The sequence below is a fragment of the Barbus barbus genome, assembly GCF_936440315.1.
Source record: "Barbus barbus genome assembly, chromosome: 30".
Taxonomy (NCBI): domain Eukaryota; kingdom Metazoa; phylum Chordata; class Actinopteri; order Cypriniformes; family Cyprinidae; genus Barbus; species Barbus barbus.
Genome location: NC_136758.1, coordinates 14,329,386 through 14,344,949, shown reverse-complemented (window position 1 = coordinate 14,344,949; position 15,564 = coordinate 14,329,386). Strand labels below are relative to the sequence as shown.

At 34.3% G+C, this 15,564-nt stretch overlaps 1 protein-coding gene across 1 annotated transcript in view; it reads left to right on the top strand.

The window, feature by feature from the left end:
• LOC306850208 (spermatogenesis-associated protein 17-like) overlaps window positions 1-10,076 on the top strand; it is a 39,472-nt gene extending 29,396 nt beyond the window's left edge. Inside the window, exon 10 of the mRNA XM_079385715.1 lies at window positions 9,942-10,076. Within this exon, the coding sequence (XP_079241841.1) occupies window positions 9,942-10,022 (81 nt within the window). The 3' untranslated portion in view covers window positions 10,023-10,076. The remainder of the gene's footprint in view (window positions 1-9,941) is intronic.
• Window positions 10,077-15,564: the final 5,488 nt, after the last annotated feature.

Genomic DNA, 15,564 nt, shown 5'->3' with positions numbered 1-15,564 from the left:
TTTTATAGAGCTCTTTTGAGGTTCCTATTTTTTTTCTTTGAAGACTGAAGTCCATTAGAAACAAAAGTTTTCCTGAACAAAGTGAATTTAACTGTTATGGATATAAACGTTAAATCTAAGCATTAAATCTGCATTGTCTGTCCTTCTGTCATTTTTCCTCTTCCATTTAAGGCTGTTTATTAGGCACAAAACTAACTGATCTTTATATGTATTTAATCTTAAAATCCAAACATATATCCAAAAAATTATATTGAATTTTAAAATATAATCTAAAAAGTGTGAAATAAACTTAAAATATTTACATTTTCATTATATGAAGCCACTTTTTCCCTTGAATTTATCAGTTAAAAAAAATTGACTGTCCCTTAGTTCTCATTTCCAACAAGTTTGTTATTATAAAGTTTTAAAATAATAGTTTTTATCAAAAGTTAAGCACACTTTACAATGGTGTCTGTAAAGAGAATGCTTTCAATTAAATATAAAATGAAGAAAATCTGTTAATATCAATTGTGAGCAGATTATTTTTTATTTTGTGTCGTTTCTGAGTTATCCAAAAAATATGAAATACTATTTAATTGTATTTAGGAAACTTAAATTGCTAGCTATTTAAGGCAGTGAGGTACTTAATTCCAAAAATGCTTAAAAATGTCATTTCCACCTCAAAATTGAATAGCGATGGTTCAGGGAAAAAAAATGAGGTGAAAAAATAATTTTCTGAGGTGCATGTACAACATACACACTGTTGGATATTGGTAGTAAACCAATTAAATACACCGGTAAGTATCAAAAGTATCAAAAAAATAATATTTAATTATTAAAAATTTAAAAATTTAATTTCTACATGTCCACAAGTTCTTGTAGTTGAAGAAACACCCTTAAATGGAATCAGTGGAAGGTGGTATTAGTGATTTGAGCTGTTTCAGATATGAAGTGACGGTCCACAGCGGTGTGTTGTCAGCCTAGTTGTGGATCAGAAGTGATGCAGACAGACAGAGAGGCACGGGGTGCGCACGTTTCCCTCTCCTCTGTAATTAGTGCATAAGTTAATAGCCCCTTGACAAGGATGACCCTTCATCAGGCTATACGCTGACTAGCCAGCCCTACGATCTGATTTTTGCATCATCACCACCGATTCTAACAAATTGAACAACCAGGGCTAATTATGGTGGCTAATAAAGTGCATTGCCTCGGTGCAAAAGCCTCTCCATCATCTTGCATTAGACTTTCATCAATCATGTTTTCAAACTGATATATCCTAGCACCAGAATACCAGCACACAGCCTGAGCCTACATTTATTTTCTCTCTCTTCTATTTTAATGTTGCTTCAGTAATTTATTTTCCAAACTCCCTCTGCTAGACCCCCATCTCCATTGTCCCCTTGCCGAATAACGCCTCTAAGCACAACCGGAGTAGATTTTATTTATTTATTTTTTTTAATTATTGTTGTAGGCAACTGGAATATTTAGCCTAAAATGATTCTTTGTTAGTTGCTGCTCTTGTTAATCACTGGCGGAATAATGCATCACCATGATATGTGTGATATATGAGGTGTGTTTAAATCCGAATGATATTCATAATGAGCAATAAATAAGTGATATTAAAGTAGGACAACCTGCTTTGACTCCAGGATAGGAAATAGCATGTGAGTGTTTCTATTACGCACACACACATATGCTCATATTCCAGACCGGACTACATTAGTGACCAAGAGCCTCTGGGTGATTCACTATATTTATTTTATAGGGATATAAAATCCCTCGGCCCCTTCATTTGCCACGTAATAAACAATTCGCCTGACACGTCTCTCACTTTTTTCTTACATCTGTATCAATTAACTTTACACCTTCTTCTATTATGTCAGCGTTTCCTTTTTTATAGCCATTCATATAAATAGTAAATAAATATAATGCGTCGCGATTGATTTGAAATGGCCTTTGCCTTAAACATTAAGAAAATTAATATCATCCTTCAACAGCAAAGATAATTTAACAATGTCAATCACGGATGACTTAAGTTACCAACCCGAAACTTTTAAATGGCAAACATATAATATATAATATGACTTAATTAGCGAAAATTGTGAAATATAAAGACAAATAATGAGACGACTAAATTATATTGTGAGATATAAGATATCTATTCATCTTTTGAGACATACATCTATTGTGATCTTTTTAAAAGTGTATTTTAAAGACATATGCATTGCAAATTATTTATTTTAATTGTGCATCTGGACAAAACAATCTAAATGAATCCAGCAGCAGAAATCAGCACCTTCGTTCAAGCATAATACATTCATACTTTAGTTTTAGAAAAAGCACAATGCAAATAAACATTGTATCGTAGGGCAGAGTGAGAAAAGCTCTAATAAAATGACTCCACAGTATCATGTACTTTTCTGACCCCCAGCTCTTTTACACCGTTTCCTCCATCTGTGCTTTCTTCTATGCGGGTTACACAAATATGAAGTGGTACCTCTGTCATTTTTACAATGAAAACTGACCCTTCTGAATTTCATCTGTGCTGTGGCTCATGCAGCTACTTGAAAGCTATTGAAGATTTTGTATTAGCATGAATTGAAATAATTTTTCTCTTCACGGTGTGAATGAATTAATGAAATCAGAGTTACTGTACGTTAGCATCCAAGGACAGGGATTTGTGTTACATGAGAATTGTTGCAGTTCAACAGAAATCTCATTTAGATGCTATGCACTAGGTCTCTTCAATTGAGATAGAAGGATTACTTTAGCCACACAACATTACGTAATTGTGTGAAAACTGCATCATTCTGGTATTGCCAGTTAATCTTGCTGAAATTGCCTGTGTGTGTTAGAGTGTGTTGTCTGATTGAGAGCTATATTAGGGTCATGTCACCTGAAATAACTTGATTATATCACGTTTATGATTTTCAGTGACTTAATTGTCAAATCTACAGCATTCTGAATAGTGCAAGAAAGTAAAATAAGGATTTAGATAAGAGTGATTATCCACAAAATAAAATGTTTGTTTACTGAATAAATGTTTGCAAACCTTCAAATAATTAGACAGTCCTTACATCCCCTCTGCAATATTTTGAAGTGAAACCCAATAAAATATATTTGAAAGAAGTTAATACTTAATATTTTGTTATGTATATTTAAAAATATATATATATATTATTATGCATATTAGAATGATTTCTGAAGGATCATTTGACACTGAAAACTGAAGTAATGGCTGCTGAAAATTCAGCTTTGCTATCACAGGAATATTCTAATAGATTTTTGTTTTCCTCACTGATAAATATTTGCACAATATTGTTGCTTATTGTTTTTTTTTTCATCCCACCACCATCTTTAAAACGTATTGCAATTATTGTTGTCATTGCCGAATTTTTTGTTTGTTTGTTTGGTTTTTTTTTGTGCATGTGTCGCCTTGTTTTTCAAAAGGGAGTATTTTTTAAATTACATTTTTTTAAAGCTAAAAAGACTTTTTCAGCGTAAAAAAAAAAACCTGTACGTTAGGTTTATAAAATGCGCATTTCATCAAGCATTTGATTAAGGTGATATAATTATGCACTGCCATGTCAAATTGGGCTGATTACAATATAGCATAAAGAGCTTCTGTTTTACCTTAGACTGATTAAGTTTTTGATTGATGTTTTTGGAGACCATTTTTAGTGTATGTGCATATCATATGTGCTTTTGGGAACATAAGCTCTTTAAAATATAAAATGTTAGTGCAACATTTTTTTTTTTTTTGTGCAAAATCTAACTCACATTAAATTCAAATAGCATTTCACACGTTACCAAAAATGTTGTCAGTCCACAAACAACAACAAATACTTTAATGTGCATTTGAGCAGTCAAAAGCGCAAAGGCTACGTTCAGTTCCCTTTAGAATGAGCCAGGAGTAGCCACGTATGAAAGAGTCCTCTGCCATTTCCCTACCAGCCTGTATAGAGCTGTGCAGTGGGAATTACGCCGTCAACTTCTCACTAGCTAAAATAATGTAAACTCATTTCGGCTGAGGCCCAGCTAAGATGTCAGCGTGTATGAATGCGAAAAGTGCATTGGACGCATTAGGACTTGACAGGGGCCCTTCTTGAAATAAGTGAAATTAATGGAGCTCTTTTCATGTACGACAAGGCCGCGGCACCCCTTTCAGCCTGCTTACAGTCAGAGAAAAGTCAATACTTTTTTATTACTCCGGGCTGACCTACCTTCTGCACTACAAGTGCTAGCTGTGCTAATTGGTTTCAGTTGTGAGGGGAAAAAAATAAAAAAGCTTCATTCTGAAGAACATTGGAGCAAATAAATCAATCTCATATTTTTTTTTTTTTATCCCTTGTCTGTTTTTATTGGGTAATGTTGGAGGGAGAGGCAACAAATGCTTGCTTAAAATATGGGCTAAAAAGTGTCTAAGTGCCCTGAGTGCTTATCTGAAGTCTTCTGTTGTTCCACTGCTGTTATGTAGCTGTTAAATGAAACACACTCTGAGGTGAAAGATAACAAAGAACATCAGTACGGCTATTTTAAGAGAACATGTTGACGTGACAAATAAGAACATCAGCTAGAGGAGAGATTCATTTTATACATTCAAAAGGACTGAGGGCACTTTAGAAATGTGTCTGGCTGTCTCTAATTAAGGGCATTTGTTATAGTCGGTTATGAACATATGCTAGAATTCTGAAAAATTCCATATTTGATTGTAGACAGAATACATATTTGATATATATATATATATATATATATATATATATATAACAATATAAAAAAATGTATTGTTGTTAATTCATTGATTCATTTATCATTTAATTCATTATGATTAATTCATTATTATTAATTTAATCATTCATTTAAAAAAATAATATGTATTAATAAAATTATTGGAATTAAAAGAACACACACATATCCTTTCAAAAAAACACAAATAATAATAAAATAAATAAATAAATAATAAATTGTTATAGTATAATAGAAGTAAATATATTTTATATATTTGCAATTTTGCAGCATTCATTCATCAATACATTCATTATTATTCAATCGTTAATTCATTTATAAATAAAATTCATATAAAATTGTAGATTTCATATAATGTGTATTAATAAAATAATTTGACAAAAGAACACATACATACATATTCGGGATCAAAAAATCACAAATAAATGATAATAATAAAATAAATTAATAAATAATAAATTGTTATAGCTAAAATAAGTCAATATATAATATGATTTTTATTTAATTTTGCAGCATTCAATCATTATTATTAATTTATTCATTCATTTATAAATAAAATTGTAGAATATAATATGTATCAGTAAAATCATTTGGCGTAAAAGAACACGCACACAAAAATCACAAATAATAATAAAATAAATTAATAAATAAACTGTTGTAGCTTAAATATAACTCAATATATACTATATATTTTAATATATTTAGAATTTTGCAGCATATAACAGTACATAAAACAATCGAACAATCAAAACATTTGACGATCTTAATTAGAATATGAGGTAACACTTTAGAATAAGGTTGCATTTATTAACATTAGTTAACATGAACTAAGAATGAACAATACTTCTACAGCATTTATTAATCTTAGTTAGTTAATTTCAGCATTTACTGATGCATTATTAAATTCACAAGTTGTGTTTGTTAACATTAGTTAATGTAGTGTGAACTAACATGAGTAAACAATGAACAACTGTATTTTCATTAACTAGCATTAACAAAGTTTAATAAATAGTGTAATAAATGCATTGTTCATTGTTTGTTCGTGTTAGTTAATACATTAACTAATGTTAATAAATGGAAGCTTATTCTAAAGTGTTACCGAATATGATCTTTTTTATGTAATTAGCTTATTTGTCAGTGTATGTCAGAACAAATGAGTGTTACTGGAATGTTTCTGCTGCCCCAATTTCACCTCTATCCATGAGAATGAGTTCTGTCATTCACAGTCTATTTCTGAATACCTTCTCTTCTTCATTTTTATGTATTTGCTCCTTCCTCTGGCCTTTGCCACTGTAAGACTGCGAACTCAACTAATCTCTCATCCCCCTGTATTAACCTTAAACCAGTCGTAGTTCAACTCATACATACTGTAGCAATCTACACCGACTGGCATCAGTCATTAGTCATCTAATTATGCGTCTACAACTAAGCCTTGTCATGAAACAACAATCAAAGTATTTGCGATAATATATATATATATTTTATTAGATTTTTTTTTTCATATAGCGAACAATGTGAATGAATCTATTTTCCACTTTGGAGACAGTGTCCTTTTGCATTTTCTGTGCAGTTGTTAAGAGTTAGTGTGGGTGCTGTTTACAAGGACAGCTAGTTGCAGCGTTTCCTGAGGCCGAGACACACAGATGATTGTCATGGTGGCGTACGCTGACTGACAGAGGGATCACATGCATGCCTGCCAGAGGGAAACAGTCAGCGCCCCAGTCTATGACATTAGGTTGTCCTTGCTCAACTTCGGCTTTTTTTAGTCTTAAAAAATGAAATATATAATTAAATCGCCTTTCTCCCAACCTCCCTTTCCTCTTCCTATTCTTACTCAAACCTGTTATTTCCATTTCAACGCAGCAACGCTCCTCACAGGCTCTTATATTAAGCAGTTGTGGAGATGAAGGTGGCGTGTTTTAGACCAGGTCAGCCTCTAGGGGGGGTCACTGAGAGCCAGCGTGCTTGGAAAGACGCTTTAAGACAGCCTGTGTAGCTGCTGCAGCAACTAGGCCACTAGCAAAAACTGAATCCAATCCAACTAAAAATATCTGACGCAGATATTTTGTGCAGTGTGGCAAAAAAAAGAGGGCAGGATTTGTTGTGGCTCATGTATTCATCATTAACCGGCTGACTGGGAGAATGTATTATAGCAGTGATAAAGAGCCAATGCTAGTCACAGCAGCTACTGTGAGGTTAGCGTGGTCATCCAGGGATCGAGGGTAGGGAGCAGAGAGAGAACGATCTTTCTGCGTGTAGTCATTTTAAACACCTTTTAACTCCTAATTTTAGATCTAAGTGGAAATATATTGTAAAACTTGTTGTGAGTTGTGGACTCGAGTCACTGATTATGTCAAGTCAAATTTCAGGACTTGTGACTTGACTCGACATAATCAAAGAATATTTGTGACTCGACTTTGACAACAATGACTCGAGACATGACTTGGACTTGAGACCTGTGACTCGGCAAGTCTTTACACCGGACGCGACAAAATAAAATAGAATCCATTATAATCAGAGATGCTGTCTACACTGGATGTGGCGCGATGCGACACAACAAATCCCCGACAGTAAACTGATGCCGCCTTCTATTTATTGATTAGTTCCAAACCTGTATGAATGTCTTTGTTCTGCCGAACACAAAGGAAGATATTCTGAAGAATGTGGGAAACAGAGCAGTTCTGAGGCACCATTGACTTCCATAGTATTTTTTTTTTCAAGTCAACGGTGCCCCAAGACAGCCTGCTTACAAACTTTCTTCAAAATTTCTTCTTTTGTGTTCGGCAGAACAAAGAAATTCATACACGTTTGGAACTACCTGAGGGTGAGTAAATGATGACAGAATTTTCATTTTTGGGTGAACTATCCCTTTAAACTTAAACATATTTTTCTCCTGGCCATAGTGAAAAAACCATAATGATCTGACATCTCTGCTCTAGAATTTGTCTTAAATTGTGCTCAGATTTGCAAAAAATAATCTGTCATCAAAATTCATATTTCAATATGAACTCAAATTATTCCCATCAAACTGTCCTATTCTTTTCCTAATAAACCAAATTTTCTCATCTATTCCATTCTCATGCACTTTTTGACTGTTACTGTTTTCTCTATTTTGATCCTGATATTTTTATTTTTTATTTTTTTTGCACTGCCATTCAAAAGTTTGGGGTCAGTGAGATTTTTGAAAGTTTTTGAAAGAAGTCTGCATAAAAACAGTAAAAAAAGAAAAAAAAAGAAAAATGTAATATTATTGAATATTATTGCTATGTAAAATAACATTTTCAAAAAATGTTTATATTTATTATTTTAATATATTTAAAAATGTAATGTATTTCTGTGATGGCAAAGCTGAATTTTCAGCAGCCATTACTCCAATCTTCGGTGTCTCCTTCAGAAATCAAATCAATTAAAATATACTGATTGGGTGTTCAAGAAATATTTATTATTATCAATGTTAAAAATGGTTCTGATCCTCCTTTACCTAAACTCATTACTTCAGACTTGTGTGCCCTCTAGAAGCTTGCGTTCTGCAAGTGAACGTCATTTTATTGTGTGATCCCAAAGAGGCACAAAATCACTTTCACAGACTTTTAAATTAAATGTCCCTTTTAGACTTGCACTCTACTAACTAGTGTTGTCACGATACTGGAATTTCTAACTTCGATACGATACCTTGAAAAATACCGATACTCGATACCATTTTCGATACCACGGAGAAAAAAACTGCCACAATATTAAGGGGGTAATTTTTTTAATTTAAAGATAAATGTAACAAGTCGAGAACATGCGGTATATTTTACATGAACAAAAAAATGTCTTGAGGTACTGCATTTGTTGATTTATTTATTAATCTTTTATTAATCTTAGTTAAATGTTAATTGAAACTAACGTTTACTAATACATGTACTAATTAAAATTCGGCTAAGTTAAACCGAACCTTTATTTTGACGGGTTGTCGTGAATACCTTTAAAGTTCTGTGTGTGTATGATATGATGCTAGTTTTACTCAAATTAAATGGTAAAATGCTGGTAAAGTGCCTTTCAGATCAGTTCTGGAGATATTGTTGATGTATTTATGTCCTCATTGAGACGGCAGACGCTGAAATCACCGCGAGCGCCACATTAGTAAACAAAACCGCAGGTGCAGCGCATTCACACAGAGACGCGCAGAACATGCAGGATTCATATTTACATGGACTTTTGCAGCTTAATATTTACAGATACTAGTCCATATCGCGATTTGATTTAAGTGTAATGACCTACTTTTGATTAATTCATCCAAACTTTGACAAATTCCGTGACATTCAGCGTTAAACTGTCAATTCCGTTTTTATGACTGGATTCCGTGCGCGTTCTCTGCATCGCGGAGATCATAGATCCCTACAGATAGCGCTCCTGCTGTGTTCTTCAACAACCAGAGCAGTCATCTTTCTATTCACTTCACTTTTCACTATTTGCTAACCAGAGCGAAGGAGACGAGTGCGGCACGCGCCTTTGGAGAGAAGTGAAAGTGACAGCTCGGCTAGTATCGGTGTATCGATACTTCGGGAAATTAATATTGGTACCGTTCAGATATTTCAGTATCGATATTTATCGAAATATCGATATTTTTGACAACACTACTACTAACTGCTTGTTTTCTTAAAAAATAAATACAAATAAAACTAACGCTAGCTTGCTCTATTCTTTTTCTATTCTATTTGTTTTCTTTTTATTTATTATAGAACTATATATAAAAAAACTTGCTACATGTACTACATTAAGCTAACTGAGACTTGCCATAGCACTTGCACATTGCTCTTTTGTTGATTTTCATTGCTTCCATAGTCCTCATTTGGACACTTAAAAGAGTAGCATTTATTTAATATATACATCTTCTATAACATTTGTCTTTCTGTTACTTTTGAACAATTTAATGCATCCTTACTGAATAAAATTATTAATTTCTTTAAATTAATAAATAAAATCTTACTGACCCCAAAAGTTATTTTTAAAGATTTTAAAGAGAAATATTTGTTGATACTTCGACATAACTGTGAACTCTGAGCAATAACATTTTCCTTTGGTGGAAGCATGTGTATTTTTGTTTGTGTGTGCGTGCGTGCGTGTGTGTGTGTGTGTTAAATGGAAAAACTATTAATAATTGCACCATCTCTGCTGAGTGTAAAACACTTTTTCAAACTGCTGACATCCAATCAATGTGCTTATCATTTCAGCCCTTCAAGACTGTCTTCACTACCTGCCAGGTCTTTGACAAGTTTGGACGACTGTACTCCGACGCTGGTAATATTGTATGAGATAGCCGAATGGAAAACTGACAGAATCAATAAATAAATGAAATTAAATATCCAATCATGCATCATTTGTTTGTCTGGTTCAGAAAGTTCGAAGGTGAGATGAGGTGAAGAAAACATTCGGTGCCACATTCAGAGTAAAAACATCTCGTCCTCTTAGCATAATTACATGCTATTTGTATTACGCACAATTGCTTTTTGCACTCAATATCAGCAGTGTTGATGAAAGAATTCTTTAACAGCAACGATTTTGATCCTGGAAAAGAGACTAATGAAATTCCCCCATTAGTTTACGCACTTACAGATGTCACACGCGGATTCTTACATCACTTCCATCAATCACCTCATCGCATCGCTCCCGGAATCAGTCGTTTTGAAACATTTCCCATGCATTGTTGCCACAGAAAATAAATGTCATTTAATTTCAGTGAGTGGGAAAAGGTGAAGGCACTGATCCAGTCTTCTGTTACAGAGGTTTCATTTCCACAAATAATTCTGAGTGCTTCGTTCTATTGTGTGTATGTGTGTGTGTGAGGGCCTACAACTGTACGAAGCCTCCTGGCCGGCATCTCCACCAGCACCCCGTTGATGAATCTGAGGCACGGGCAGCAGTAATTTGGAGATGCAAGGGCTATCTCTTTGATTGCTCCTGGTCTGAGGTAGTCCATCACTTCACAATAACTCATCCTACCGCTGACTCCTGCCTCCGAAAAAAACACACTTTTCCATCAGGACGATTAGAAAAAGCCCTAGTTGGCTGATCTGATTACTCCCTGTTTTAACGCTAAGTTTGACCCCATGTTGGGAAAGCAGCACCCTGCTTATAGCTACCGGACGTGGACGTTAGACAACATCCCAGAGCTGATGCGCTCAAGAGATGGCCTTTGTGATGGTTCATGGAAAAGCTTTCACTCAGATTATTAGCTGATGATGTAGCACCTGGCTAAAAACAACATACTAGATGTGCAATTTTTGAAAGCATTTCAAAGACATTATTCTCCCTTTTCACAATACTATCAAACATGTAGTTTGCCATTCATTTATTAGATAATGAAATAATGAGAGTTACAGTAATGAAGAACTTCACAGAAAAACCAGATCTCTGAGTGTGGGCTCACATAGAGTGCTTTTTGATGGGCTATCTAGACAGGTCTTGGCTTCAACTCTGCCGTGGAGCCCAGCCAACATGCACCGAAGAGAATGAGGCACGCTGACGGCGGGACGTCCTCTTCACAGAGTGAAGCCATATGCAAGAGAGAGGATACACCACTGAGGAGGGAAAGTATGAAGAAGAGCGGTAAAGCTTGCTAATGAGTAGAGACAGGGAAAATATGAAAAAGTCTTGTCTTCATATTCCTGTCTCTGGGAAAACTTTTTCCCTGGCCAGATGGGTGTAACAGATATGAAATGTGATTTTTCAGTTTTTTTGGATACATTAGTGTTATAGTTATACTACTTCAGCAACATGTCTAGATCTACAGTTTCTTTTTTTTACAGAAGATATTAAAAAAATGCAATTTATGCATATATAATATGCTTCTTTTATAATTAGATTTTTTAATTAGTGAATTAAAATTAAATTTCAAAGTGGATCAGTTTTAAAAGACTACATTAAGCTAACTGAGACTTGCCATAGCACTTGCACATTTCTCTTTTGTTGATTTTCATTGCTTCCATGGTCCTCATTTGGACACTTAAAAGAGTAGCATTTATTTAATATAGAAATCTTCTATAACATTTGTCTTTCTGTTACTTTTGAACAATTTAATGCATCCTTACTGAATAAAATTATTAATTTCTTTAAATTAATAAATAAAATCTTACTGACCCCAAAAGTTATTTTTTAAAGATTTTAAAGAGACATATTTGTTGATACTTCGACATAACTGAGAACTCTGAGCAATAACATTTTCCTTTGGTGGAAGCATGTGTATTTTTGTTTGTGTGTGTGCCTCTTTTATAATTAGATTTTTTAAGTAGTGAATTAAAATTAAATTTCAAAGTGGATCAGTTTTAAAAGACTACATTAAGTTTAAAAATTTCTAACTATGTTTTTCTATGTTATATTATTTTATACAATTCAGGCATGCATTTCCTTTTTGTTTAATGTGCTTTCTTTAAACCTGATCATTCATAATTTTTTTAATCAAAATGTCTTAACTGAATATTCCAGTAAAATTATTAAAGACCTCTCTCTGATAATTTTTGCTAGACTTCTCTAAAAAAATTGTCCATATAACTCCACCGCTTTCTTTTATTTGACTCCCATTTAGATCTGCCTCCATCCAATCAGACCAATGGAAACAGCCAAGTCCCCGCCCTACATTTTTTCTTTATCAATAATGCGTTTCACTCGGATGTACGTCACAATTTAGAAGAAAAGACCCCTTGCTACTTACAATCCACTACATTGCTAAAATATCTGATTATTACAAAGTTTGTTTTTTTCCATGTCAAACCTGTGCCATAGGTGCCATACATAATTTGTTAGCTTCAGAAGATTCTGAATTAAATTCACAAGTTAAAAAGGAAAAAAAAACTAAGTTTGCAGCTCGTTTTACCAAAAAAAAGTCTTGTTTCGAATTACTTGTGATATTAATCATGACTGTATGCTGTAAAACTGTCCAAAGTTTTTTCTAAAGAACCCGAGCTATCATTCATTCTTTCTGGCTTTGAGAGAATGACTGTGTGAGGCTGGTGGTGAGACTCTGGGTCGGTCCGGGGTTTGGGGTCAGAGTCATCATTCAGGCCATCACTCACACAGAAGAGAGGGGGTCCAGGCATGGAGGGTAGGGGGTCCTTCTACTTGGACTCAAAGCCAATGGCTTGTGTGCGGGGGAGCCGGCGAGAGAGAGAGGGGGTCAGAGTGCTGACAGTGAAGTGATGGGCTGTCTTAGTTCACCGCTGAGCCACAGCAGGACATGTCAGAGTTGCAGGCTTGCTGCCCGCGCTGCCTCGCCTCCTACCTGTCTGTCCACCCCGACCAGCTTCTCAACTCACTTCAAAATCCAGCAGATCTCTCTCTCTCTGCCTCCCTCCTACTTTTTCTTTTTAATTAGCCTGAAGATGACACCACATGCAAATGAGATACAATTTTAAAGGGGTAGTCCACCCAAAAAATTTTATTAATTTACCAAACAGTTTGTTCACATTGACTTCCAATATTTGGTTACCAACATTCTTCAAAAAGCTTCCACAGAAGAAAGTCATATGGGTTTTGAACAACATAAGGATCAGTAAATGATGACAGAATTTTCAGTTTTGGGTGGACTGTCCCTTTAAGATATAGTCAAGCATAAAATTCAAGTGTCGGTATCAAAAGTTGAGCAGAGTGTAGGAGAGAGAGATCGGAGTGTATGATTAAGGGGTGAATCTCTGTCTACATCATATGTTATCAATTTTTTATCCCAAAATCAAAGGGAACGAGTCAATTTTAGGATGGCTGATAGCATGGAATTTTGACATTATTTTTCCAACAAAAAGCCAAATTTCCCATTAATTCTCATTAATTTAATGCAAAAATAGATAAACAGATAAATCACATTTTGTTACCTTGTACAATAATTATGTTACCATGTATAAATAATGTTTTTTTTTAATGTCTTAAAATAATTCTTTATTTGTAATAATTATTATTATAAATATTGTTTAAATTGAAAAGTATTAATACTTCATGGTTATATTTGTTGTATTTGTTGATATTAATTTATGCTGATTAAAATAAAATATATATTTTTTAATTGTATATTTAGTTTAACTTTTTATATTGTTTTTTTTTTTTGTACATTTTAGTATTAGAATTTTAGAAATTTAAAAAGAAAAAAATCCTGCTTAGCATAATGAGAGAGGAAGATGTTTAAAGTTTTTCTTTTCTGTAAAGGTGGTGATCTTATCACCCTGAAGTTGAAGCTAATGATCGACAATTAACCATCCTTTCATGCATTTGTGATTATGAAGGAATTTTGTCTACTTCAATTCACGATTAAATGCCAAATCTTTGTTGCCGCCTACAGTAACACATCGGCTTTCATCCATCTTTCCAAAACCTGGAAACCGTTTGCAGCCTTTCATGCAAATGCATCTCATTTGAGACTAACGCACGGCAATCTGCAAAATTAAAAGACACAAATCTCCTCTATCGTCCCCTGAGCGGAGAATGAACCTTAAGTAGAGACTGAGCGCTTTGTAATCTGCGTTAATGTGCTTGTAGGCATGGAATTTGAATTGTACAGAACGGAGCGGGCGAGTCGAGATGAGAGCCCGCCAGATGCTGTGGCAGATGTGTGGCCCAGCTCACTTGGGTGATTCCATAATTACATTTCGCATGCAGATACGAGCAGGCATTTCATGCTGCTTCACGAAAGCCTCAGCCCTTCTGACTTCCCTCAGACTAATGCATAATATTGTGACAGTAGCGAATGTGATTTACTGATCATCCTATTGATTTATGTGTTTCAAAACATCAGCTGCAAGCAGCAACAGATGTTTGTGGTCTGCTATCAATCCATGTTTTGATTGTGTGCTGTTTTAACTTAGATAAGATGGGTCAATTGGAGCTCGAGAGTGTGGTTAAGCTTGATTTGTGTTATGGAAATGTTGAATCTTTGGGTTAATGATGATTAGTAGTCAGAGCTGTGGCTTAGCGTTAAGAAATACTTTTAGCTGTGGGGGTAATATGAGTTTGAATCTGACACTATTTTCTGATACCTCTTCATGCATGATTCCCAAATACCTTACTATCTCTCTTAATAAAAGTGATTATAGAATTTTTAGCAAAACAATGCTAGGAACTCCCGTGACTTTTTAATACTGAACAGAAAATGGTAAATTTCCATACAATTAAAGGGATGATGTTAAACGCTGGAAAACATGACTGTCATTTTACACTACCAGTTGTGTGTGTGTGTGTGTGTGTGTGTGTTCGTTCCAATTACTGTAATGCAAAAAGTATCATTCTTATTTCCTAAAACAAATTATATATTTTTAAAAATAGCATTTTTAGTATTATTTTTAATATGATTTAATGATTTATATTAAATATTTTATTATTATTGTTGTTGTTGTTATTAATACTAATAAATTTAATTTAATTTAAATTGTAAATGCTAGTATCTGTTTGTCACGGTGCACACACAGCAGGGAGGAACAAGGACCACGGAGATGAGGATAAACTCAAATATACAGTCTTTAATAAAATCCAACAGGGCAAGACAAGGCAGGGCTGAGACACACAGGAACACAAGGAATGTAATGAGTAGACCAGACCAAAACTAACTGAACAGACAGGAACTTAAATAAAAGGGATAATTATAGATAATTAATAAAGCACAGCTGGAACTGAATTAACTAATAATCACACTAAACGAGGACAGGAAACAGGAAGGACCAAATAAGGGCGCAGGAACTAAGACAGACCATAATGTGACACTGGGCTGCGTTCAACCCCGAAAAAATGATGCAAAACGTTTATTAAACGGAAACGGTGATGCGTTGAACACCCTGTTCTGATGACGCAAGTGTTGCAACTATAGCAGCTGAGAAGGCC